Raw genomic sequence first — 27,303 nt, 5'->3', positions numbered from 1 at the left:
GTGATTAAACTCAGGATTGGTGTTTACTTTCAACATACTGTGAGCCATTCAAACTTACCAGGTCAGCAGAGACCTAGTCTAGGGAATGCACCCCAAAGAGCAATCCATCAGGCCTACCATGGCATGACACATTCAGTTGCCCAAAAAGAGCCAGCCAGGCACCCAGACCTCTGCCATGTGAGGCTGGCAGGTATGGCACAAGACCTACACAAGATCCTCCTTACTAGAGGGAAACCTGAAGAGCACCAAGCAAAACCAGCACTTTTGCTTGAGTGATGAATTCCAGCTGCATGTCTACTTTAGTGTGACCAGATCCCTCTCTTACTGCTCATGACTGTCCCAACCAGATTTCCTCTCGCCACAGTGAAAGCTTGAGCAAACTAGAGCTCATGTAGTCACCTCCTCGTGGACACCTGAATGTGTCCTGGCTTTGAACTGAATCCCAGCCAGGCTGCCAGCACATGCCAGCTGAGGAAGAAAGAAAAGCCAAAGAGGATGTGAAAAGGAGGGCAAGGAAGCACAACTCCGGGTTTTGCAAGCATGCAGCTCATGCCATTAAGAATTGCCCTGTGGTGGGGAGTGCAGAGCACAGTGCAGTCAGCAGGGCAATAGCAAGTTACCACATGGCTGTTTTAATTCAAGTCATGTCTGGGAGCACAGGGACAGCGGATCATAGCCATCAGGGAAGAAAATACAGGTCCATTCACTTTTCAGCCATCTGAGGAAACAAACAAAGCAAATGAGTCCAGATTCCATTCTGTGGACTTTGGGTACCTAGGAAACTGGGGCATGATATCATCCAGCAGAAAGGAGACAGCAGCTCATTTCAGCTTCTGTAATGCTGTAAGAAACCACCACTTCTCTGCACAGTGGGGGAACTCGTGTTTTTAAGAGGAAAAGTGACCTGTTGGTCACCACTTACAATGTGCGATTGTCCATAAGTTCCAAGGAAATGTACAGAAGTGGCAGCACTTCGACTTTGAAAAATCTTTTCTCCAGATAATTTTGTTGTTTAATAGTGGAAGAAGATGTGGACTTGCACTGTGAGTGCATGAATTAAAGGAGCAGGTGGGACCCCCAGTCAACCCGATTTTCCCAAGAGATGGTCACCCCATGCTGCACCCCTAACAAGCTGTTTATTTAAGGCATTGGCAGATTTCCCCCTCACCATGCATTTGCCAAGCCACAACTAAGAGCTTTCCATTTAGCCACGGAAGGAAAATCTTGAAAGCAATTCATGAATCTACATTAAAACCACTAGAGCTATAATTAAATCAACTCTTAAAGTAGTGTAACTCTTTTTATGGCTGAAATAGCAGTCTTTATTTTAAGCATCATTGGAGAAGGAGGAGCAGAGGCAAACATTTCCATGTGAAGGCTTGGAAACTCCTTTCAGCGTACTAAACATTCACCAAGGCTTCCTGTGAGAACTGGAGTTTGTCCTTTCACTGCTGGCTGGATTTGATTTTCATCTCGTTTGACCTCCAGCAGCCGGCTGAAAGCCCTTCTGCAACCCGACAGCAGCTGTCTTCGGGTGAAGGACGTCGGTGGCACAGCGGGGACAGGGACATGCGCGGGCGCAGGACGTTGCCTGGCGCTCGGAGAGCACCGAGGGCAGACAGCGAGGCGCGACGAGGCACAGCCGGCAGCCCGGGCGGCCGCCCCGAGCCCTCCTCGCACACGCCCAGCAGATGCGGAGCACCTGCGGCCGCCGCGCCCGGCGGGCAGCCCGTGCCTGGCGGCGGGCGGGTCACGGCCGGAGGCTGCCCGGGGCGGCGCGCAGGCTGCGCGGTGGCCCCGGAGGCTCGCCCGCTCCCCGCCCCGCCGCGCTGCTGCCCAGCCCTCCTCCCCGGCCGCGGCCACCCCCTGCGCGGTGCGGCGGAGCGGCGCGCAGCCCCCGCGGGATGGCGGGGCTGTGCCTGTGGCTGTGCCTGTGCACGGCGGCGGCGGCGGCGGAGCTGCGGCTGACCCTGCTGCACACCAACGACGTGCACGGGCGGGTGGAGGCGCAGGGCGAGGGCCCGCGGCGCTGCGCGGCGGGAGCGCCGGGATGCTTCGGCGGCGTGGCGCGGAGAGCGGCGCGGGTGGCCGCGGAGCGGGCCGCGCACCGCAACGTGCTGCTGCTGGACGCCGGGGACCAGTACCAGGGCACCGTGTGGTTCTCCCGCTTCAAGGGCCGGGAGGCGGTCCACTTCATGAACCTCCTGCGCTACGATGCCATGGTAAGGCGGGCCGGGGGACGGCGAGAGGCGCGGTGGGGTCTTCCCCTCCCTCTCTCCCCTTGGCTGCTGGGTCTATTGCTGCCTTTCCTCGCCCTATGCCGATTTTTCGCATTGCCGCCTCCTTCAGTGCGTAAAGTTGCATCAGAAAAGGCTGTAAGTAATACTAAAATCGTGGCCAAAGGCAGGTGGGAGGCAGGCGAGGAGAAGGGAAGTGATTTGCTGGGTGATGGGCTCCCGGCCGAATTAAGTAGTGAGCTGGCAGCCCCACGGGCAGCCAGAAACCGGGAGATGATGGCAAGGCTACACAGTGTTGCAATGGAACTGTGCTTGGCAGAAGCAGGGGCTGGACGGGCTCTGTTGGAGAGGGGTTGGCAAGCCAAGGAAATGACCCCAGCAAAAGCCGGGCGAAGAGTCTGGTCTGAGACAAAGGAGTTAACTCTGCCTGAGGCTCGCAGCCTGTCCTGCCTCGGTCCTGCGGGAGAGCACAGGCGGCACAGGTTGGCAGTGCTATTTCAAAGGGTGGAGGTTTTTAGTTTTCATCAGTCCCATCCTGGTTGTGTTCAGTCCCCTCTGGACTGGGGTATATGAGGGGCTGTGTACAAACAGCCCAGAGATTACAACAGTGCCTTAGTAAGGAAGGTCTTTGAGACTGTGCTAATCGTGCACCTTTACTCTGCCTCTTTTGGTCGTGCAAGTGCTGAGAGGAAGGTGGAATTTGTGGCTTAGATTGGGGGATGTCACCCCATATCCTTAAATCTTTTGTCTCAGAGGAGTGGTTTATTTTGCTTGTGTATAACTCCGGACAGGAGAGAGATAAAAAGTCATGTTTGAGCATGACTGCTGTTGTGAGAGTGACTGGTTCTTTATTTCATCCCAACTGTCAGCTTGAGGAAAAATCTTCTGGGCGTATCACATCCTCTGTCTTCATCTTTTTTACTTTGTCTGGAAAGGACTGTGCTTTCCTTTCCAGGTAAAAGTGGCTTCACCTGTGTATTCATCCTGCCTCAGGACAGCTGTGGAAGGGAAAATCATGCCCCAATGCACTTTCTTAGGCTAAGCACCAGACAGACAGGTCTGTGAGGGATACTGCTCCCTGTTCACATGCCCTAGTGAACGGTTTTCTAATTGTGAAACTAACATTAACAGGGTCTTTCCTCCCAATGGTGGTGGAGAGGAGTGTGTGCATTCAGGACTCATCCTCACTGAGAGCTGGGGAGGGAGCACTATTTCTGCAGTGCAAGAAATAGCTTGAGGTGGTTTTCCCTACTTTTCTTCATAAGGCTTTCTGCTGTCTGTCATTTTTCAGTCTTGTGCTTGCTGGTATAACTGGTTCATGGGCAGCCTGCGAGCCTGTACAATTCCTGATTATATCACGAGAAGAAATTTTTTCAGGCAGTGTTGAAGTACTGTTCAGTTTTAGAAAAGGTATTTAGGAAGCACCCGGTTTTGGAGATATCATGAGCTTTTTCATCAGAATAAGCTTTAAAAATAAACCCACCCCATACCAGATATCCAGAGGCTTGTGCCAGATGTGAATGCCTTAGGCAAAGTAGTCAACGGCTTGTTCTCTGTGGAGGTGCTGCTTATTACAATTTGAATAGAAGCTGACAAGATAGATGTAAACGTTCTGTAGCTTCTCAGTCTTTCTCTGCTGTCAAAGAGTCTGAGGAAGAGATGCCAAGTGTCGGGCAGTGCTGCAGCATCTGTTGCTATTCTTCTGTCTGTGGACCGTGGCGGGCCGTGCAGTGGGGATGGTGGCTGGGTGGGGGCACAGGGAGCAAGGTAAGATCTGCACTGAGAAGGGTGAGCTGGTCTTTCTTTGAGCAAAATTTGGGAAGCCACATCCCTGACAGTAAGGGTGGGGATTACTGAAATGTTGAGAAGTGAGCTATAGACTAGGATTATAAACAGGATGAAGGAGGGGAGCATGAGTCATTAAAGTCGTTACAGGATGCGGGCAGGAACCATAGGAGGATTTAGGACAGCCTGTAAGCATTAGAGGTTTTCTCCACAAATAGAGAAATTTTCTTTTTAAAATTTACCTTTTTCTGATTTATACCTGTTATCACCACCAATCTGTTTTCTCCTGTTTCATTACCTCCCAAAAATTATCATGGCACCAGCGTTTTGTTCTGGTGTAATTAGGACTAAAATTCAATATAAATTCCTCAAAGGCAGTAATTGGAGAGGTGATGGAATTCTTCTAGCTTTACTTTTAAGTTTCATCCTTCTGTTAATTTGTATCCCGATTTCTGAAATATTTTTGGACTTGCTGCTTGTGAAAAACAGGATTATATAATCACATGTTGTGTGCCTGAATATTTCTGTTTATTCCCCCTTATGACTTACACTTATGCTGGCCAACAGATTCAGATTTGGTTAAGGGATATTGCACAGGTGCAGAGTCCCAGGAGCTCTAGGTGTAAGGGCAGTTAGGTAGAGTATAGCAACCCAAAATAGTCCACATCTTCCTCCTCAGAGGAGGAGCAGCATCAAAAGTAAAACTATCTTTTTAGCCACTGGTGATTTCTCATTAACAATTTAGTAACTACCCACACCATGGAAAATGTTTTGATTAAAGCTATTGTCCTAATGGACATGAAATAATCCAAATGCAAGACAACAAAGCCAAGAGAAACAATCTTTCCTAACTGGTAGGTTGGGTTAGGATTTTGGGTTTTTTTTTTCATCCAACAAGCTGGTGGCAGTTATATCCCATTCAATTTTGTAATTCATTTGCAATCTTTTTTTGGGGTTTAATTGCATATTTAGGAGGAACAGAAGGCATGTACACTAGCCAAAAAGAAAAAGCTTTTTACCATTCTGATATACTCTACTAGTCCATAGATATCATTTCAGAACATTCAGACAGCATCAAGATTAATGTCTTTTTTCTCTTTATTAGTATTATTTTTACAGCAAATTTGATTGCAATTAGAATACAGTTAGGAATAGAACATAGTTGGAGTGCACTGTGTCTTCCCAAGTCAGGATTTTTTTAAAGATAGTTCTTGGTTCTTTAGGACAAGTGCTGCAGCAGCACAAAAACAATTTGGCTTCTTCCCAGGGGTGTGAGCAGTGTTCTCAGCAGTGTCAGCAGGAACAGCTGATTGCCAATGCAAGTTACTGCTAATACCCTGAAATTTCCACAGAGCCTGTGAAGATAAAAGGAGGCAGGAATCTTTGTCTGTCCCAAAAGAAAGATACTGCAAATCAATTGATTGAAATACTGAGCTCCCAAACCTGTGGTGGCTTTAAGGTCCTGTTTGGTTTGGAATGTGATCAGGGTTAATACATCCATTTGAAGAATAAAAGCTGGGGCAAGCACAGCTGGGTGTGTGGGTTGTTTAGGTAGAACAGAATGGTACATAAGCCTTCTGAGACAATGAATGCAGCTTTACCCAGTTAATTTCAGAATAAAATTAAGAGCACACTTTTGCCTAGAAGAGTTGGTCCATTGGCTTTGATACCTCTCACGTGCTTTGCTCCAGCTGCAACCTGAAACCTCGTATAAATTTATTATTTACCAGGTTACACAATTATAGTGTTTCTGTGGATACATCTTTTCCTTGCCTAACACTTAAATATGCTACAAAGTCCTTGAGTTATTGTGCTTCTGCAAAATGCCACCGATGGAAGTTTTGCTGGCTTATCGCCAAACTTGCAGGCACAGGCTTGTGGCAACTTAGGCTGAGCATGAAAAAGGGGCAGGTAGGAGAAATTTCCCTTGAGGTAAGTTCCTTTCCATCTGCTTAACTAGCCTGGAAAAACCAAACATCCTCATCTGGGTGGTATTGCCTTGCTAATAAATAAACAGGACTGCTCGATTTGTGTGGCAGTCTTGACACTTCACTGGGTTAAGTGCACACCCACTGTGGATTGGCTCTGGGGATTCTCCCTAACTGATAAACACTACATCTTCCATAGGCAAGTAATGATATTGATGGTGGATAGGAAGTGATATTTTCTTGTTGCATGTTAAAGTACAGAAGAACCTTTACTAAGTGCAGTATGCTTTCAAAACTGTAGTCCAACCACAAAGCTCTTAAAATGCACTTTTTATTTCAAGAAAATGCTAAATATCAATGACAATATTTGCTTTCTTCAGTATTTATACAATGTATTTTCCATACGCAAAATATATGTTTTCCTTTGTGGTTATTGTTAATCCTCTTTTTTAGAGCTACAGGATCTAAAATGAATGGGTTTTGATCTGATGAATGAATGGGTACACAGTCACAAACAGATAGGTTTTGGATTTTGAAATCTTTATCATGTGTCTGTATCACATCATCTGTGTTCCACCTCTGTATCCATGTAAGAGAGTCTGAAAAACAAAAACCCACATCTAAAAAGAAAAATAACCCAACCACTTCTGTGTTCATAAGAAACAGCAGTGTGTTGGTTTAGACAAGTTAGGGTTTTCTGTCATAGAATGTAGACTTTGTTTTCTCAAACATACCATGTATATAACTGATGAGACTATTTACACTGAATATTTGAGGTAGGGTCTCATATTTTCTTCTTGCTTTTCACAGGCTTTAGGTAATCATGAGTTTGATGAAGGTGTGAGTGGATTATTGGATCCTCTTCTTAAAAATGTGAATTTTACAGTCCTGAGTTCAAATATTAAAGGGAAAACTCCATTAGGAAATGAAATGATGAAATATGTTCATCCTTTTAAAATAGTTCATTTTGACTCAGAATCAGTTGGAATTGTTGGCTACACTACAATGGAAACTTCTTTTCTTTCACAGCCAGGTATGTTTTCTTTAGTACGTAAGTTTATGTCCTTAGTTACTATTTTATTTGCCTACTTTTTAAAATCCAAAGACAAATATTTTCAGCTGAAAAGTGGGAAGTCTGTTGTTTTATCAGTATTTACTTTTATTACTCAACTTTGCCTGATTTTTAACCTTAAAAAGGCTTGCTGACATAAAACTCTCTTTCATATAGACCCAGACCATATCTAAGAATATCAGAAAGTCAGTGAGATTGCAGGAGAGCTCAGGGGTTGTTTGGATTTTTGTTAATGCTTGGGTTTTTAAAGTTATATTCCATTATATTTTTATAATAATTTATCCATTTAAATGAAAGTTAAAACATGAATACAACTTGACTCTAGCATGAAGTGTGACATTTCTCTGTGTGTTGAAATTTTGTTCTTGGATGCCTCTTTGCACAAAAACAAGAAGAGGTTCATAGTTGTTTTTGAAGCAAAAGTTGCCCAAGATGTTTTTAGCCTGTCAAAATATTTGCAAAAATTTGACTACAGAAGGAACACCCATTCAGCTTTTACCACAATTGCTTCATTCATGAGTAAAATTAGAATTGTTGAGGAAAAAGACTTCTCAATTTCTGACTATTTTTTCCAGTGTTTCAGGGGGTTTGGTTTGATGAGAGTTTTGTTTGGGTTTGGTTTTTATAGTAAAATAAAATGGTCTACTGGAATGAGAAACACATTTAAATCAGCTGTAGGAGATATGAGTCACTGCCCACTCAGAGTTCAGCCTACATGTAACAAAAACAGAGTTTCTTCCCTGGGTTTTGCAGTTAGGGATTCACTGCTTTGAAACACTTTCACATTGAAAAGGGATTTCATATTATTATTTCTCTTTCTATTGCCTAGTAATACAGAAATAGTGCATTGTTTTCCTGAAAAAAAAGGAATATTCAACACTTTGAGGAAGTATTAGAAGATAAAACTATTCCTTCTGTGATTTTTAATTCTAATGCTGTATGTTTAACCTGTCAAGAAATGGACATCTGAGGTCTGAATAGATCTCACATGTATTTTTCAGTGATGTGGTTTTGGGTTCCTGCCTTTTTGTCCCCCAACAAAAGAAAAAGAAAATGGATCTGTTTTTTGTAGGCAATAGAATTTTACCTGTGCCTGAGGGCATGAGGGTGGATATCATCAGATGTCACGGTTTGAATAATGACAGTCAATATTGTGCTCCATTAGGGATTAATAAAATCCGCTGCAACACCTGTGTTGGGGCAGCAAGATCATCAAAGTAACCATCTTGCAAATAAATACACTAGGTGAAAATCCAGATAGTGCTGGAATGATTCTATGAAGCATTTGAATACATTTCCAATAACATTCAGACATATCCAATTCCTCAGTATGCTGGAACATTGTAAGAGACTACAGCTAGATAAAAAAGCAGTGTTAAAAGGGAAGTCTTGTTAGCTCCTTAGGGATGCTTCAGCTCCATCTATGGAAGTATATCCCACAGTGTAGCTGAGCAAAAAGCAGAGGAAATTCTAACAGCAACATTTATAGTGATCAGAGTTTTTATAGTTTTCTGCTTTGTCTCCTCGGCATGTGGAGGAACATTTAGAAGCTTTGAAAATGTGAACACAGTGACTATATATTGCCCATGACCTAGCAATCCTTCAGACTGGTAAAATCATGGCAGGCATGGGTCAGTGGCTAAATAATTATCAATCTAGTTCATTATATTCAATTAATAAGAGACCTTGCTAATTCTAAATTCAGCACCTTGCTTATCTCTACACATTTCTTCTAGATGATTCTGTTTTCTCTGCCTCTGTGTGCTTTGGCATGCTCTACACTCTTAGGGCATTCTCAAGGCAAACAGGAAACTTGAAAATGCTGAAACGTGAATTCCTACATTACTGCCTTCTGTGGAAGTATTTTGTGAATGTGATTTCTTCTGTTGTTAAATTTCCATAACTTCCACCCAGCTATGAAATTACAACTTGTACTTCTCATAATCTGCTTTAAAAAAGGTTATCAAAATACTTGAACAGAGTGTAAAGTCCTTAAATCTCAGTGTTTGCATTGGGAGGGACCAACTAATCTCTGCTGAAGGTACTGTTAATGCCACTATTTGGAAACCATAGGAATGGGAAACACATTTCCAGATTACAGCTAATTGGCAGTTTTTCTGGAGTTCTCTATTTTGCTATGTACAGCTATCTCAGCTGAGTGCCCAGCAGGTTTTTCCATGTCCTGAAAGAGTAGGTCATAACTTGGCACATAGACACAGTTACCTGTGTATTAACTTTCTAGTATTTGATGGTTCCAGCCCACTTGCTTTAGTTCTGTAATGTTGTTTGGTCCACTGTATTTTTTGTATAAGGTGTAAATGCAAACCTACTTACTCTGTAACCCTACAGGCAGCAAAATATTTACTAAAACTATCAGCCTGGCAGAGTTTACAGAAAAGGAATTTTAAATTGCATTATTCTGGCTATCTTGCATATTTTTAACAGGCAGACAGTTCTTCTCCCTTGTTCAGTTGTAACAGTTTAGCTGTTTTTTCCGAAACTCTACCTCATCTGAAAAGAGAAGAGGATGCCAAATCAGCTTAATACTGTGAAAGAGAAGTGAAATATTGACATGAGCAATAAGTTAGTCATTTTGATTCAGATTGTTTTGAAAAACGCTAGATGAATGCTAAGCAGTATACTTGCAGCTTTATATATACTTATATATATATTTATATATACTTATATATATATATTTATATATATATATATATATATATATATATATAATGTATATACTATACTGCTTTTTGCCTGGTTTCTTAGAGAATTGAACACTGTAATTGCTCTTACAGTCCCCCACTGCATAACTTTCAAACCTGCTGGCCCATTTCACCTCAACTACATCAAATACTCCAATGACTAGCATGCAAATGCCATGGAGAAGGGGTGAAAGAAACACCTGCAGCCCCAAGCAGAATTCCCTTTCTGAGGGCAAGGCAGACAATAGGAGATCAGTGGCCAGTGGGATGACCTACCTGAGCTCTGGTGTCTACCTGTCCTGACATAACAGTCCTTGGAGAGGGATGGGCTTACCTGCATGGGGTGGACCTTGTTTTTTCCCTCATTATGAAAGTGGGTTGGTTTGTTTTGATAACTTTTCTCTACAACTACCTGAAAGAAGGGTGTAGCAAGGTGGGGAACAGTGTCCTTCTCCTAAGAAACAAGTGACAGGTCAAGAGGAAATGCCCTCAAAGTTTTTCCAGAGGAGGTTTGCATTGGATTTTTGGAAAAAATTCTTCTTGGAAAGGATTGTCTAGCACTGGAACAGACTGCTCAGGGAAGTGTTGGAGTCACCAGCCAGTCTGCATCCCTGGAGATGTAGATGTGGCGCTTAGGGACACAGTTCAGTGGTGAACTTGGCAGTGCTGGGTTACTGGGTTACTGACTCTATGATCTTAGAGGCATTCTCCAGCCCAAAGGATTCTATAATTCTGTGGGTTGAAGACTAATAAAAATGTGTCTTCAATGTACGGCGCATTTGTAGGCTGCAGTGGCGGAGAGGGATAACAGAGCTGGTGCTGATGGGGAGAGTTTTGTTGTCATGGACCACCTGGCTACTGGCCATGGGAGAAGTTAGCCCACTGGCATCTGCATGCTGGCACAGCTCGTCAGTGGCTCATTCCTGCTCTTTGTTTCAAGAGCTCGGATCTCTTTGCAGAACTGGTCCCCACACCAGTGGGGTGCAGCTGGTCCATGGTGGAGGGAGGAGTATGTGAAGAGCCTGTGCTCAGGGATCAGTTCCTGCACTTCCCTTTCTGCCAGCAGCTCTGCATCAGGCCCAGCTGCTGCCAAATGCAAGGATGCGCAAAGAGGGGCTGAAGCCAGTGGCTTCCTTCAGCCTGGAGAAGAAGGCTAAGAGGGAACCAAATGCAATCTTCCACTGGTGTAAGGGGATTTTTTTAGAGAAGACAGGGACAGACACTTCCCAGAGGGGAAGAGAAAGGACAGGAAACAATGGGCTGAAGCAGTAACAAAGGAAATTATGGTGGGACTTAAGGAAAAAATTTGTCATGGTAAGCATGGTTAAGCCATTAAACATGTTGCCTAGAGAGACTGGAATTTCAGCCAGCTCAGACTAGACCCTGAGCATCCTCATTTGGCTTTCTGTTTGTTCCTGCTTTGAGTGGGTTTTGGACTACATGGCTTCTGGAGATCTCTTCCAACCTCAATTAACTTTTGACACTTTGATTCTGAAAAGAGGTCCACAGGAAGAAAATGTGGGGTTGCACTGCACAATCCACTCTGCAATGTGCAGTACAAAGATTCCCTCAGGCACTAACAGAGCTATTGAATGGGTGTGGTGCTGAACCAATTTATGTAACCCCCTTTTATCTCTTCCATTGTAGCAGCTTCCTCCTCATTTCCTGAAACATTTTGCAGTGGATTGTGAATTTGTTTCACTCCTCCCTTTGTTATGAAATAATGTAAATATTTTTACTTTAAAGGTATATTTCAAAATTATTTGATAAAAAAATTCTGCAGGAAGGAGAGAAATTAGGTAGAGGAGGAATTGGTAGAAAAGTCACTTGGTTGTCTTCACCAGAATGTCTACACCAGAAAGTTTACAGTTGCTTGAACCTGTCCTTAAACTCTAGTCTTAAAACTTTGTCAGGGAAATTATCCTCTTACACATCCTCATACATCCTTTTGTGCAACCCAAACCACTGTGCCCAGGATAAAAACGCCTGTAATTCTAGTGTTCATGTAACTGTTTGTCACATTAGAGTAATTTCAACGGGCACAGAAAACTTGCAGAAAGACTGTCAGTTTTCCAGCATCCTTATCCAGAAAGGGTTTCTCCTTTCCAGGCTTTCCGTTCCTTATGCTGTTTTTTCAGGATGGTAGTTCAGATGTGTGCTGTGCTCTATTGGTATTACTGAGAGTGGTTCACATTAGGTAAGATTATTTGTATGAAAAGGCAATTCAGATTTTAATGGAGGACTTTGAAGAAGCTGCTGTTTAAAGCCTTAGGGAGGCAGGATAAAGGAAAGAACAAGATGAGCGTGCCGAAGGGAGATTTAACTTGGGAGAATATAGATGATCTTAAATACAGTTGGGGAAGAAAAAACCCTTTGTAATAGAATAGAACTGTTTATATGCAAACACTGACGCATTTAGTTTCCTTTCTCTAGTTAAATAATAAAAGCCATTCAATTTTTGATCCTACTATTGATGCCACGGAATCTTTTTACAGAGTTATAACTTTTTTTAGTCTAGGCAAGCACATACAGCTTGTTGCAGAAATGTTGTATTAGTCTAAGCACACAGGTTCTCCTGAGAGGCTGAAAAACATCAGCTCAGATCAAGAGCTTGAACCAGTTAAGGATATTTGAAAGGCACTGCCATTCAAAGTCCTTTTAATTATACAATCTAATATCTGATGTCAATTACTTTATTTTTCAAACTAGCAATTAAAGGTACTTTGTAAGTAAATTTTTAAATTTATTTTCTTTTTTAAGGGGATGATGTAACCTTTGAAGATGAAATCAAAGCATTGCAACTGCAAGTGAATAAACTTACTGCTATGGGAGTGAACAAAATAATTGCACTAGGACATTCTGGTTTTACTGTGGATAAAAATATTGCTCAAAAAGTGAAAGGAGTGGATGTTGTGATTGGAGGACATACAAACACATTTCTCTATACAGGTATTTTACTTCTTACTAAAATGTTGTTTCTAAAGCTAAGCTGAAACTGTTTGTCTTTAAACTCGGAGAACGTTCACCAATGTAGTTTACTGCTGGCAGCACTCAGCCAGGTTCATAGCTCATACATGTCCATAACTTCCATGGAAGAAACCAATTTGAAACAGCCTGTGCACACCAAGTACCACAACCCACTGAGAGCTTCCATAATGCTCTGGGTGTTCAAGGTGACCTATGCAAAGTGGGGAAGAGGAACAAAGGTACTAATACTGGTAAATTACTGCTAAACATGCTGCACTTCTTTTAAGCTCACACCTATAAAAGACTAAATTAGTTGTCTACTTTTAAACATGTGTGTGACTTAACCAGAAAAATCATTCAGAGAAGACTTCAAAACTACTACTGGTGTTGATTTTCTCTGTAATGTGATTCTATATTCATAGGTCTTCATTTAGCTTGCCATTAAAATACTTTCCCCAAGTTTCATCTGTTTTTTTTTCAATCCCTCTTTTAATCTCTGAATTTATTCTTCTTTTCTCTAGAGGCAGATGTCATTCCAGAGATAAACATTGCTGATCTGTTTTCTCCTGCAGTAATGCTACTTTAGGCAACACCTAGCATCAGCAGCTTCCCCAATGCTGTAACCTTCCCCAGAGTGTATGGACACAAGTAAAAGAGAGGCTGTTTTGTTCTGTTTGATTGAATTTTTTTAATTCTTTAAATTTAGCAGAAACTCTAATAACTGGTTGAGACTATAATGGGAACTTTCTGCATTTTTTAGAAAAGTTTCCTGTATGCCCTAGTCACAGGGATAACATTACGTACCCTACCCTAGGAACTTGAGCACTTAAAAGGTTTGCACTGTCCATCATCCTCTCCTCTCCCTATTCATCTCCCCTCTCTTTCTCTTGCCTTTTTTGTCTTATCTGGACTTTCACCTTTTGTTATCTCACTTGTTAAAAAGAAACAATTGCATGCCACAGTTACACTTGAGCAGATTAGAATATTTCTTGAATTTGGCCTCAGGGAATAACTTTGATGACTAAGCTGGAGGCGCAAAGCATTTACACACAAGTCAGAGCTCACAAACCCTTTGCATGGGGGTGCAACACAGAAGTAGCCAAACTGGAACAGCAGGATGGACCATCCCAATACCATGTGTCTAAGAGTGACCAGGGGGGATGGTTGAGGGGACTGGATGAGCCTGTGGAGACATTTTACTCAGATCTGCCCATATTTCCCACCAGCTTGCAGCTCAGGGACTCCCCAAGCTAGAAGTGGTATCTTGATATTTACTTCTCCATCTCCTCTTGACTGCCTTCAGCTTCCACAACAGTCTATAGCAGGGTTTTCCAACGCTGACCTGCACAAGCCAGAGACCTTGGTCTTGTCTTGGGGTGCAGCCTGCAATTTTACTGAATTAATTTTGAAATGGGAAAAAAAAAAGGATGGATTCCATATCCAAAGTGTGCATTAATTGTGGATTTACACAGTGGAATCCATATTATCTTGCAGTCTTGTTGGCCAATGCCTGTAGGGAGTTTGTGCCTCATCGTGGTAGCCACAGTAGCCAAAATACCTTTTTGGGTGTGATCTAAAGAGGTGCCACATGTCACAGTTTGGAATCACGATGTGAAGTGCTGCAGGAGCTGAGACAGCTGCACTTATATCCTGTCTAGATCTGCAGGAGTTTGCAAGCACAGCTCTAGTCACCCCAGAGAGTGCCCTGCTGTCAGACTATGTCAAGCTGTTCCACCCCTCCCCATTTGAAGCTGTCCAAGGCCAGAGAGAGCACACTGCAGAGACTCTGTAGCCTTCAGGTTAAAAATCTCAGCTGGGAATGACTTCTGGTCCCTTTTCCAAGGGCTCTACTGTTTTGATAAAACAAAACTGTCTTACTTTTTTTATTAATACTTGCAAGGTGAGAAAAATAAGAAAGTAATGTCTGGAGGAGATACACCAAAAGTATTTATTTAGTCAAAATATGGTTTTTGACAGAATGTGGTCTGAGCATATAATTTTTATCCCAAGTGCAGTGAAAAACATGCTCACCCATTCAGGAGCATCATGAGAGCATTTGTGAACCATGCCCTGCTGAGTAAAAGCCTCCAGTCAACATTCCCAGAGAAACAGCCACATCTGTGGAGGTGATTTCACTGCAGAGTAAAACATCTGATTTGAAGCATCTTTTGCCATGTCACAATGCATATATAAAGCTTATAAGCTTTCATTTAAATCAAGAAGTGTAATCAATAACTGGCAGCAGAATCTGGGAGAATGTTCCAGCTCAGTCTAAGTGGAGATGTATGAGCTGCTCAGCCTGTTCTGTCATGGAGGTTTAGAGACATACTGCCCATGAAGACATCTCCACAGAGAAATCTTAATGTAAGGGTTTCATCCTGGACTAGTCCAACCTGTCTCTAAGATATTTGCCAATCTCCAGTTTATCCACAGGTTATAAGGCAAATATTGTCCTGACTTGTTCAGGTGTAAGATGAACTGAATAGTCTTTGCATTTCAGAAGGAACACATCTGTCTTACAAGGGAAAGATATCATAGTGCTAATTAATCCTGCAAGGAAGTATCAGAATCAGTATTTTATTAGGAAACAAGAAATGAGTAAGACTCTGGACAAACACTTAATTACACAAAGCTGATACAAACTAAAATAATGCCTAGAAAGAATAACTTTAACTTTCTAATGCCCTGTTCATTTGAGGATTAAAGAAGGACAAGAAATCAAAACTTATTCCTTTTTCAGTTCAGAAAATCCCAAATTTATTGCATGCATAAATTCTGGAGAGTCCTCATTAGCTGCAGGATTTCTTAAATTCTTCCCCAAATAAATGAATAGTTAAGTGGCACTCCAAGGAACCAACTCTGCTGGCCTGGCTGAAAGTAGAAAATCTAGATTTGTGGTAAGGTTGGTTCAGTTTGTGGTTTCTTGCAACTCTTCTCCCTGGAGAAAGTGGAGGGATTAGAGAGGAATAGGAATTGTATTGGAGTTCTGGAAGGACTATTTATCATACTGCTTATCCTAGGATTTAATATTAAGTAAACAACTGTAAATGGAAGGAAGCAAGTTGTTCTGTGAGCAGTGGAAGTGAAGAGGCTGCTTTCCTCCAGATCCACGTCCTCATGCTCCCCCATGCCCCTGCCTTGCCAGCAGCCCAGTGCTCACAGACACATGGATGGGAAATGCCACTACTTTTGGGACAGGAGTAAGGAGCAGGCTCTGAGGGAGCGCTGACACACAGCACGTGATGGCTCTCGGTGCTACCCAGCCTTGGTCTGACAGTGGGGCAGAAATAATGACAGGAATAACAGCAGGGAGAGATACTACTCAGATAATGTTGTCAATACTCAGATAACATCAAGGAGACACAGAAGCCTGGTACCCTTGAGGCAAGAGCTGTGTTGTGCAGTTCCAGTTTTTTGTCACTCTGCCCCTGTGTGGTTTCTAAAACCTGTGCTAACCTCTGCCAACTGAGCTATCTCTTTTTTTCTGCCAGTGCTTTGCCTTAATCTGTTTCCAAGTCCTATCCCTAGTCACCTCTCAGACTTGCAGGTTGATAGGAGTTTTAAATTCATGACCACACAACTTTAATGCTAATGAAGGTTGTTTTTGCAGAGGGTTTGCAAGCTGTCTGAAATTTTGAAGGCTGTTTGGTATAGCGAAAAAAAATCATCTGGCTCTATATACAAATTCACAGAACTGTTTGTAGGTATTCTATCTGCTTAACAGTAAAATGCATTAGACTTTTTCAGACCAAGAAGTCTGATGTATGTTTTACTACAATTCTTATTTTCTGTCTGATGTAGAATAATGTAGTATGAAGGCTCGACAGTAAACTTTTCATCCAGTGGCTGGTATGTTTGCATTACTGAGGGGTTTAGATTACAATAATTGGAATGAAAAGTTGCTTTGTTGCTGTTGTGATGTGATGTCATGGCAGAGTGTGCTGTCATAACTTAAAAAAACACTGTGGTAGTTATTGGAGTTCGTGTCCTGAAAACATTGTCTCTTATGAGAGAACTGAATAATCAAATGTCTGCTTGTTGTCCAATACAACCATGGCTGTTTCTATCCTTTCTGGGTTTCTTAAGGCTGAGAAATGTTTGAAATGTCACTGTAGTAACTCCTTGAAGGTCACATGAGCTGAAGACCCGCTTTTAATGCTTGTTCTGTGCAGGCACCCCACCCTCTACAGAGGTGCCAGCTGGCCCGTATCCATTCATGGTTGACTCAGATGATGGGAGGAAGGTGCCAGTAGTACAAGCTTACGCTTATGGAAAATATCTTGGTTACTTAAATGTTACATTTGACAAGAAAGGGGATGTAGTTGAAGCAGTTGGAAACCCCATTCTGCTGGACAGCAGCATTCCTGAAGGTATGTGGACTAGGCATTTGAGTTTGCCTGCAGCACTCTGCTACAATTCAAGTCTTGTCATGTTAAATACAATGTCTGAATAAGAATTCAGCTTATTCACAGTTCTCTTCTGTGTAGGGTTCAGCCTCTGTAACAGTTGAATATGCATGCGTTCAGAGTGTGTTTTTATCTATTTTAAATCCCTGAAAGTCCTTTTGTAAGAGTTCAGGTGATACAATACCTTACCACTTTGTAGAACCTGTTTTAGCTAGTCCTGTAATTGTGATTTAAAAGATTATGAGGACTAATTTACAGTTTTGCCAGAGCCTGGGATCTTCAGAGCAGAGTTTAGAGCAATATAGGAAAGTGGAAATGTTCCAGGAAAAACTTGGAAATACCCTACTCTAACAACGTGCAAATACAATATACAAACCCATGAGTTCTTGTGTGCAGTGCTAACTGTGTTCAACATTTTAACTCTGAAACATTTAAAGAAGTGGGAGGAGGAGAATCTCTCTGTCACTTTTTGTTTGTAACTCCTCTGAGCTCTATTAACTTTTTTTTTTTTTGTCAGCTCTGCAATTACCCAGGGCTGGTTTTCTAATCCATTTCTTCTCCAATGTTTGCTATGTGAAGTTTTGAGCTTTTATCAGACTTTCTAGGTTCTACCTGAGTATTTGTAAAACAAATCCTTTAAAAATTATTTGTTTATAGATATTGACTGTGTTATTCTCAGTGACCTATTAATGTAGTGAGATGATGTAATGAAACTTTATATTCTCCCTCTGAAGTCAGTAAAACTTAAAATTCAGATACACGGGTGGTATAATATTATAAATGTTGTTCTTGCTGACAAGTGTGAGCAAATTGATTAAAACTGTCGTAGCTGATATAAAATAGTTGTAACATCTGTCTGCATATACAAGTATCTTTGTTTTTTTTTATGAAATAATTAAATTTTCACCCAAGAGACAGATGTGCATAGAGAATTAGTTTCTATAAAGGATTTATTCCCTGACATTGATATTTAAGCTACTTTTCCTTTTAACACAACATTAAAGGGAGGACATTACAAACAGAAAAAAAAAAAAAAACCCACACCATCAAAGACCAATCTCACTTGTATTTTTAAAATTCTCTCACCTGTCAAGGTAGGGACTAGAAACCCCATCAGTCAGAGGTTAGAACAGGACTGGGCAAAAGTACAAAGGAGATTACCTTGCTGTGGCACAGGACTGGCTTATTTCCTTGATTGTCCTGTCCTGTCTTCTCCCCTTATGAGCTTTTTTTTTTTTTTGAAGAGAATATAGTTGCCACGTTGCTTGAGAGGCTTTTAGGGAAAGTGTAACCTTTTACAATCTTGAACACCATTTTTTTTTCCTAAGGTTTGTACTCACTGAAGTGTCATTAATATGAGATATGTATGATGCTTATTCCACACTTTTATATTACTTTACAGACGAGCACATTAAGGAAGAAGTGGAAAAATGGAGAGAAAACTTGGGGAATTATTCTGAAGAGATTGGAAAAACCAATGTTTACCTGAATGGTACAAGCCAAGCATGCCGTTTCCAAGAATGTAACATGGGAAATTTGCTTTGTGATGCTGTGGTAAGATGTTTCCACCACTACAGATGGCAATTACATCTAAGGGTTACTCCAGAGCTATCCAGATCCAATCTGTCAGCACATGGGCTCTGTGCCTGCTTTTCAGCAGTGCAATATGCAGTGTGTCCCTAGAAAGACCTGGCAGAAGCAAGGCTATAAGGAATGCTGCTGTAGAGAGTAAGCAGCAGTTTATTCTTTGTGCATAGCCTCATAGAGAGAGCAGCTTTTTCACAGATGGCTTTGAGGCTGCACTTTTAAGGGACATGGCAGTCTGATCTAAGAGCCCAGCAAGGAGGAGAGCTCAGCTCCCCTGAGCCTCTCCTGCTACTGGTCCCTGCTCACAGCACTCGCCCTCTGTCCTCTCATTACTCACTGGGCTTTGCTGTCACTTCAGTGCACTGGCACAGAAAACAAAGCTACTGACAAGAATTGTCCCCCTGAAGAGCCCAAAAGCTGCCAGCTGAAGCAAGCAGTGGGTGGGAAAGGCCATGAACCCAGCTGGGCACAGAACACCCCAGCCCAGAAGGAGCCACCAGCCCCTGCTGTGTTCTGACAGGCACTACTGGGCTTTAACAGCCACATAACTTCAGAAAAGTCTTTTTACAAGAAGTCACTTCCTGTTACACTGCCCTGCAGCAGCATCATTTCATTTAAGTGTTTCACAGAAGAACATTCACTAATGTGACTGTTTCCAGAAAATTAACTTTCCCATAAATGGAAAGTTAAGGGACAATTAATAATCATGAATTTTCAGTTAGATATGTCCCCCAAAGCTATTTATCTAGTCCATAGTATTGCTCTTATTGTAGTCCTCATAATAATTCTCTAGTTCATGAGCTAATTTTCAAATCAGATTCATGTTTGGGAATTCTGCATACAGTTCTCCTAGAATTGGAGCACCTTGCTTTTTTTTTTCCTGCTAGACTTTTAAATACCTTTATTTGCAGAAATGTGAACAAATTCTTGGGCACTTTTCAAGCTTAAGGAAAGTAATCCTGTAATGTTTCAGAAGTCTGTAGGTTTTCTTGCAATACATTTTTTCTTAGGGGAGTCAAATTCTATTTTAGTTCAATCAGTGTCCCTAGACAATCACCTGCAGCCATCAGTAGATACACAGATTTCTCTTCACATTGCCTTACCAGTTCTGTACTTGCTTTCCTGTATGCTGACTTGTGGTTAGAGGTATAAAGGGAAAAAATATACCTGCCTGTTCCACTAGCTTTAATATTTAGAGTTGTCCTGAGAAATGGAGAGATTGAGAATTGCAGAAGAATGATTGAATGTTTGTGCTGGGTCAAAACAGAAGTTCATTTAGTTCAGTGATGCATCTCAATCAGTAACCGAAAATCTCAGAATAAAAAGGCTGACAGGCCTAGAAGGCAATTTACAAATGACTTTAAAGGGACTCGGAGAGTGAAAAGACTGTGAAACTGGTAACAGCACTGTGTGAGCTCCTCTTTTAAGCTACCTCAGCTCAGGGCTGGGAAGTTGCAACCCTTTGATTATGAGTTACAAACCTAACCATGGATCTGGCCTCGGGGCATAACTTTGACTAAGCTGGAGGCACAAAGCATTTACACAGCTGCAAGTCAGAGGTCACAAACACATCACACAGGGGTGCAGCAGAGAAGTGACCCACCTGGAACACGTGACAGGATCATTCATCCCAAAGTTTTGTCTCCAAGAATGACAGAGTGGGGATGGTAGGGGATGAGCATATTCCTGGACAAGCCTGGAGCTGCTGTGCTCAGATCTGCCCCTGTCTCCCACCAGCTTGCAGCTCAGGCATTCCCAAGGCAAAAGTGGTCTCGACATTTACTGGCTCAACTGGAACATGCAGGGAGAGCAAGAAACAACAACAGGGGAGAGAGAGGGAGAAGGGGAGGGAGACAGTGGGGATTAGATCGAGCAGAGCAGCTCCACCTTGCTTTGCCTGCCTCCAGCCTTCCAGCAGCCAGTGGCAGGGTGTTCCACCGTGGACCTGCACATCCTGCAGAGACCTTGCTCTTGTCAGTGTGTAGCCTGCTGCTGCCCACTGCCTGCATAACTGCTGGGGGTCAAGTGGTCCTTGCTCTGGAACACTTGCTCCCCATCCACCATCACACCACTCATGATTTTATAGCCTTCTTGAATATTTCCTTCCATTATCTGTTTACCAGGTCAGACAGTCCAAGTCTACATCTTCATTCTACATTCAGAAGTTTTCTGTGCCATCCTCGTCACCCCTCTCTGAATCTTTTGGGGTTTTTTATCATTCTTGAAATGACAAAAGACACAAATTTCTACCCAGCCTCCACATGCCCTTCTTCATTTTATAGGCTTCTGTCATGTGCTTCCTGTACTTCTCTCTGTAAGACTGAAGAGTTATGACCATAGTCATTCCTATATGGAAACCAGTCCATCCTATTATCCTAGATCATTTCAGCCTTTTCCCATCCCACTCAGTTATTTCTGAGGATTAATACTGGAGGCTTATCATCCAGCAAATATCTGGTCTCCATTTTCTTTACTGTTAGGGATGTCACAAGCAAATATTACCCTGTCCTTGCATTTTGTCAGAGCCTCACCACTGAACTGCTGGGGACACACTGATGTGTCTGTTTCCTGTTTTTCCACTGTTCTACACCTCTCCAGTTACCCAAGACCATTCCAAATATTAAAAACCAACCACAGAGAAGCCGAAAAAACTCAATTCCCTACAAAATTATTAATTTATGTTTTCCCTAAGAGATTTTAATGAACAACAGTATTAAGGTCCTCTTCACTTCTTAGTTCCCCAAATATGCTTGAATCATTTGTCTTTATCACAGTCATTGAAATAAAAAAATAATTTTTCCTTTGTTCAGCTGGCCTGCCTTGGCCATGCCAGAGACACACAGACTAGGGCAGAGCCCAAGAGTTCATTACAGTAAAGGGCAAATATTTTTCATGTTAAGAATTTTAAAAAGCAAAATACTCCTTTGGATTTTTTAAGTAACTAAGTATTTTACAACGGGGCTGAAGATAATGTAAAAAAAAAAAATCAAAACCTTTCTGTCTTTTTTCAATCTCAGATCGTATTTGGTGTAAATTTCCAGAGCCTTTAGTAAGTGCAGATAAAATCTGTTGAAACATTTTCCTTTGGTAGCTTTATGAGAACGTTGGGCGTCCGGATAAAAGGACATGGAACCACGTTTCAATGTGCATCCTGAATGGAGGTGGAATACGGTCACCCATTGATGAGCAGAGCACTAATGGTAGGTAAAATTACCAGCTGAATGGTAACTTCATCAGAAAGAAGGAATCAGCTTATGCCAGCCTGAACACAGTGTTAGCTATGGGCTTGTTCTGATGGGGCTTGCACAGTGTTTAGAGGTGATTTCAAACTTTCTCAAATGGTTGTCCATCATTTGAGCACAACTGCACTCAGGCTGACATTGACAGAAGTCTCTAGCATTGTTTGTACACAATGCTTTTTACAATTTCCCTCTCTCCTTGCTGCCTTGGAACAAAGAAAGGTCTCCTGCTGTACAAGGTCATCTGGTATGGTCGCTGTGAGCCTTCTGTAGTCTGCTGTAGAGTAAGTAAATTCTGGGGTTTCTGCATGCTAAGGTTTGAGTTTTTATTTTCCTGATACCACATAAATGCAACTTGAAAACAAACAGCTTTCTCAGTTTAGCTAAGTCTTTCTGTAGGACTATGTGAGTAAATCTTAGCTGGAAAAAGTGCCTGACTTAGTAGGAATAGCTGTGTTTCTTCATCTTAGATTGGTGGTTTGTCATGTATTTTAGTAGCTCTGTTCTAATAGCAATACATGCAGTTATATCACAATCTGATTTATTGGTCTTGATACTTACTGGACAATAAAAGATGCAGGTTCTTTGGGACAAAACATGTGAATCTCACAGCTACCAGCCCTCAGTTTCTTAAACTGTATTTGCCACGTTCCTTGTCAAAAACTTGATGTTAAACAATCCTAAAATAATTCTGTAAACTACAGGAAAAAGAAAAAAAAACCCTACAGCAACAAAAAACCCCAAACAAAGATGTGAACAACGTCTCTTTCCCCCAGGTAGCATTACTGTGGAAGATTTGCTGTCTGTTCTGCCATTTGGAGGTCGTTTTGATATGGTTACATTAAAAGGCTCCACACTGAAAGAAGCTTTTGAGCACAGTGTGAGGAGATATGGAAAAGGAAGTGGAGAGCTGCTGCAGGTTGGAGGTATATTTTCTTCTTTTTCTCAGTTTTCCAAAACAGCCATCCCTCCTGTTGGCTTTTTACATCTGGAAGCCTTTTTTTTAAGAATGGAATGTCAAGCTGGCCATAGATCCTCGCCCTGTGCCTCTCACATGCCAGCCAGCAGCTGCTGTTTATCTCATGTGTTTAATTGAGCCACTGCAGCACACAGCCCATCGCTGTTCCCTTCAGCAGAGACAGTTGTCCTGAGCTTCCCAAACCCGTAATAGCAGCAGTTTACACTGCAATTAACTAGGGGAAAATAGAATTTAGTATAGCTATAACACAGAAATAGCTACAACAAACTCCAGTTTTTAGTTCCTAACTGGCAGCCTACCTGTGCTGAATTTCAGTTTATCAAAATAATTTTGTGCAATTCTCTAATGATGGATGACCGTTTTAGAGTTTGTCCAATTGGGCTATGGAATTGCTCCAGTGAATTTCTAAATATTTTACAGATGAACAGTTAATAAAAAAAAAATCAACTCATAGCTTTAATTGCAGCTGCCTATATGTTTATCCAGATGTGTACTAGGCTACAGTCATGTTTATTCCTGGTCTCTCTGTGATTTAGTGCAGATTTGTATTGTTTAGTTAGCAGAAGAGCTAAACTTCAAGGGCAGGGGCCGATGCATTCCCTGCCTCCAAGCCTCTAATCCCATATTCCCTGACAATGTGATCCCTCACATGCCACAGACACAACCTGTGTCTCACAGGTTCCCATGTTCTTAGGTACCTCTAATGTAAAACAGGAACAAGCTCTGCTTGCTGCCTCTTCAAAGAAAAAGAAGAAAACCAGTAGCTCTGGAAAGGGTTCAGGATGGAAGAAGCAGAGCAGGAAGAGCGCCAGGTTTGGAAGAGCCTCAGTGTTTTGAACGACCTTTAGTGGCTTCCTCATCTGCAGATTCTTGGCAGGGCTGCTCTGGGAGCCTGGCTCTCCCCTGGCCTTGATCAAGGAAGGTTCACAATGAGAAATGTTGCTTCTCCTACAGTGAGGAGATATTGCAGTGTACAGCCCTGGTCTGGCTTTCCTTTTTCAGGACAGTGCCTATTATCCAGAATAGCTACCAAGTTAGGCTGGCCTTAAGAAAAGTCATTTCAGCCAACAGGCTAGGGAAATGAGAAAGCATGTGACTACAGAAATAAGGGAAGGTATTTTTATCTTGCAGTATTCCAATCCCACAACCAGTGATTTCCTTTTGTGGAGTAGTGATGAGAACACACATCAGATAAGTAAATGAGGTGGGACAGTGCTTCAGCAATTCTTCTTTCTCGTGAATGTTCTTGCTTAGAAGTTGAGTAAGTGTGCAAAGAACACAGGGCATTAACTGGTGTAATTCAGAACGATACAACTCTGGGTCACAGAAAGCAATGCAAAGAACCAGCTGAGGATGAGGGAGAATGCTGCTTCTGGCCCTGTGTGTTCAACATGCCCTGCACTAAGTGGCATTCCAATGTGTATTTTTGTAGGCATCCACGTGGTCTATGATCTCTCCAGAGCCCCAGGAAGCAGAGTTGTCAGCTTAGAAGTGCTTTGCACAGCGTGCCGAGTCCCAGCCTATGTCCCACTCCAGATGGATGAAATATACAACGTGACTCTGCCATCCTACATGTTATTTGGAGGAGATGGCTACAGTATGCTGAAAGACAAAAATCTGGGATACAGTAAAGGTAAGGGGGATACAGTCCAGATAAGTATGGGCACTAACAGGGTAGCAGGCAAACAACTCCCAAAAATTAAAAGATCTTTTCTTTTTACAGTACAAACCTCAGACTTTTTGCCTATACTCAATGATTAAATTTGCTTCTACCCTGACAGCTCTGGCTTGCTAGATTTGGTTGTAGGCAGCAACTCTATTCTTTCTCAGTTAAAACCACAAAAGTTTCAAGGAGAATCATCTTTACCAATTCAGCACTGCTCAGAGAGCAATCCTGAGGTTGTGGTAAACCAGAAAAGCAGCAAAGAACACAGAGAGTACATCTTACAGTGCCTTGCACTTGTACTCATTACTGAACAATGCATCAAAAATAAAGGTGCTATTTTCTATATAGACCTTAAATTTCCACTGTATAGAAGGATTTAGAAAGACAGAATCATCACCTCCACTGTTACACGACACGCAGCTCAGGCAAACAACATAGGGTGAAGGGAAAGATGCCAACCTGCTCAAAGGGAATGAGCCTGCCCAGCCAAAACTAGGGACCCCCAGGAGCTCTGCAGGTAGGAGAACACAGGGTGCCACAGACACCACACCACAGAGGTGGAAGAGAGGTGTTTTATAATGCTGGTTTAAGGTCCTCTAAAGCTGCATGCAAGGTGTTAGAATGTGTTTGTCCAATTGTTATCGTCCACCCTTTAGGATGAAGGGAAACTTTAAAAAACATTTGAGATAAAAATCCATTATTTCTGAAAACACAAAAGGGGTGTAGTGCTGTATTTTTTAAAAAATGTCTCATAGGAGCCAATCTACATTTTTGCAGAACTTTAATTTTGTATGTTCTGCTTGTTCATGGTGAAAGCATTCTTTTACCTCAAAAATTTTCCTTTTGGACCTTTTTTACAGGCTAATTTTTTGTTTCTACGGTATTTAAAGTTGATTCTCACAAGTACAACTGGTGTTTCAAATCAAGTTCAGCAAAACTAGATTTAAAACATCAGCCCTACTTGTGAGACTGAGAAAGATCATTAGGAATAGTGAAAGGGAACAACCTGAAAGGTTCTGGTAAAGTCTTTCAGTACAACAGAAGGGTAAAACTGTAATTATTCTTAAGATGGAGGACTAGCCTTTAGTATTTTAAGAGCTTGGATGAGAAGGGGCTCATTGCATGGTTGGTAGCAGTGACTGAAAAGGGTCTCCTGCTGTAGAAAACCCATGTAATACCTTGTGCTTGTGTGCACACAAGCAGTGCCAAGGCTAGAAAGTTCTCCTAAAAATAGTGTAAGTGATAGCTTTGCCAGGTCTACAGCCCTATACCCCAAACAGGTGGGAGACAATCTACCTGACTGGAAAATACCATTGTAACAAATTCAAAACAAACCAAGCCAGACAAAACAAAAATAATTTGTTTGTTTTTAAAATACAAGTTGCTACCAAAAATTCTGGCAGGTAATGTGTGCTGATTCAGAATGGCAAACCATAGAAAACAATTCAATTCTTGAGCTAAAACTGAAATTTAGGCAAGTTCTGACATTTTGGTTAAGAGCTTGGCAGATGCAGAGAATGCTTTTTTGTTTGTTTCTTTAGGTGAACCTGATGTTGAGGTTGTTTCCCGCTACCTCCAGAGAATGAAGAGAGTTTACCCAGCAGTTGAAGGTCGAATAAAATTTTCTTCTGGAAGTCTTATTGAAGCAAGTCTCACCCTGATCTCTGTATTGTTCACTGTAACATTCTTGCACACTTGATTTTTTGTTTGGAGGAACATAGGAGGAGAGATGATACTGAGGAAGCTCTAAGAGACCTGTTCTCTTCTGTTACACCTTACAATAAATGAGCAGTGAGGCTGCTGCATGTCAGCAGTGAGCAGCCCCCTACCTTGTCTTTAACCTGGTGGTGCCACTGGAACACTGTGTGCAGGGCAAGGGGGCACAATCCATGACTTCTCTTGGTCAGAATCAGCAGGTACCTGAAATTGAGGTCTCAAAAGCAAAGTTCCAGTGAATACTTACTGCTCAATCATAAAACAGTGACAGTGATAAATTGTCAAATCCTTTTAGCTGCTTTAGACAGTGAGTTAAGAACCTGATTCCTGATGTAAACAAGCTTCTAGAAATGGATTTATTATAGATCTTTATTCCTTTCTTTGATCTACACTCAGGGTTAAGGTATTCAATTTAATATCTCTACTTTGCTTCCAGTTATGTTTATCATACCTACATGAATCCCTGAAAGAGCTGGATTAAACTTGGTGCCATTAAAATACTGACGTCTATTTAATATGTAATTCTAAAAAGTTTTACTGCTGAAAAAGAAATATCACACTTTCATTTTCCATTAATAAAGGATGCAATGAAAGCTTGACTTGATTTTGACCAATTTTAGCAAATTGAGTATTCTTCACTCTTAAATATGACCAATTTGGGGACTGTATCTAGAGCGAGAACACAATCTGTGATATTTATATTTCATATAAATATGCTCAATTTTATACGTCTTCCAGAGAACAAAGCACAGGACTGCTGCCTGTTACTCTGTATTAGCAACATTCCAAGAAAATGTCAGATACACGCATTGACTCCTGTAGCACTTCCGGCATCCTTTGGAAATAGTCAGGTACTGGGGTTTTTTACAGCATAACCTGGCTTTATGATAACTGTGATTATTCCTCTTCTATGGGAAGGCTGTGTATAAAAAATAGTTGTAAGAGACACTATGAAATCATATTAAATGCTAAATGTACATTGCTGATGCTTTATCAATAAATGATTGCTTATAAATGAG

General features: G+C 41.8%; 1 protein-coding gene across 2 annotated transcripts; it reads left to right on the top strand.

The window, feature by feature from the left end:
- Positions 1-1,860: 1,860 nt before the first annotated feature.
- On the top strand, positions 1,861-27,303 carry NT5E (5'-nucleotidase ecto). Of its 2 annotated transcripts, XM_053939494.1 has the most exons (9): positions 1,863-2,222; positions 6,761-6,983; positions 12,485-12,673; positions 16,864-17,061; positions 18,500-18,651; positions 21,776-21,888; positions 22,704-22,849; positions 24,335-24,535; positions 26,110-27,303. In XM_053939494.1, exons 1-9 carry the CDS (start codon positions 1,905-1,907, stop codon positions 26,265-26,267), a joined length of 1,698 nt encoding a protein of 565 aa, XP_053795469.1. In that variant the 5' UTR covers positions 1,863-1,904; the 3' UTR covers positions 26,268-27,303. The 2 variants fall into 2 exon arrangements, with proteins under 2 accessions (XP_053795471.1, XP_053795469.1); XM_053939496.1 differs by lacking the exon at positions 22,704-22,849 and having other exon boundaries at positions 1,861-2,222; positions 21,776-21,884.

Source organism: Vidua chalybeata, chromosome 3, assembly GCF_026979565.1.
Source record: "Vidua chalybeata isolate OUT-0048 chromosome 3, bVidCha1 merged haplotype, whole genome shotgun sequence".
Classification (NCBI taxonomy): domain Eukaryota; kingdom Metazoa; phylum Chordata; class Aves; order Passeriformes; family Viduidae; genus Vidua; species Vidua chalybeata.
Note: the sequence above shows the minus strand (reverse complement) of the source record. Positions and strands in the feature narration are given on the sequence as shown.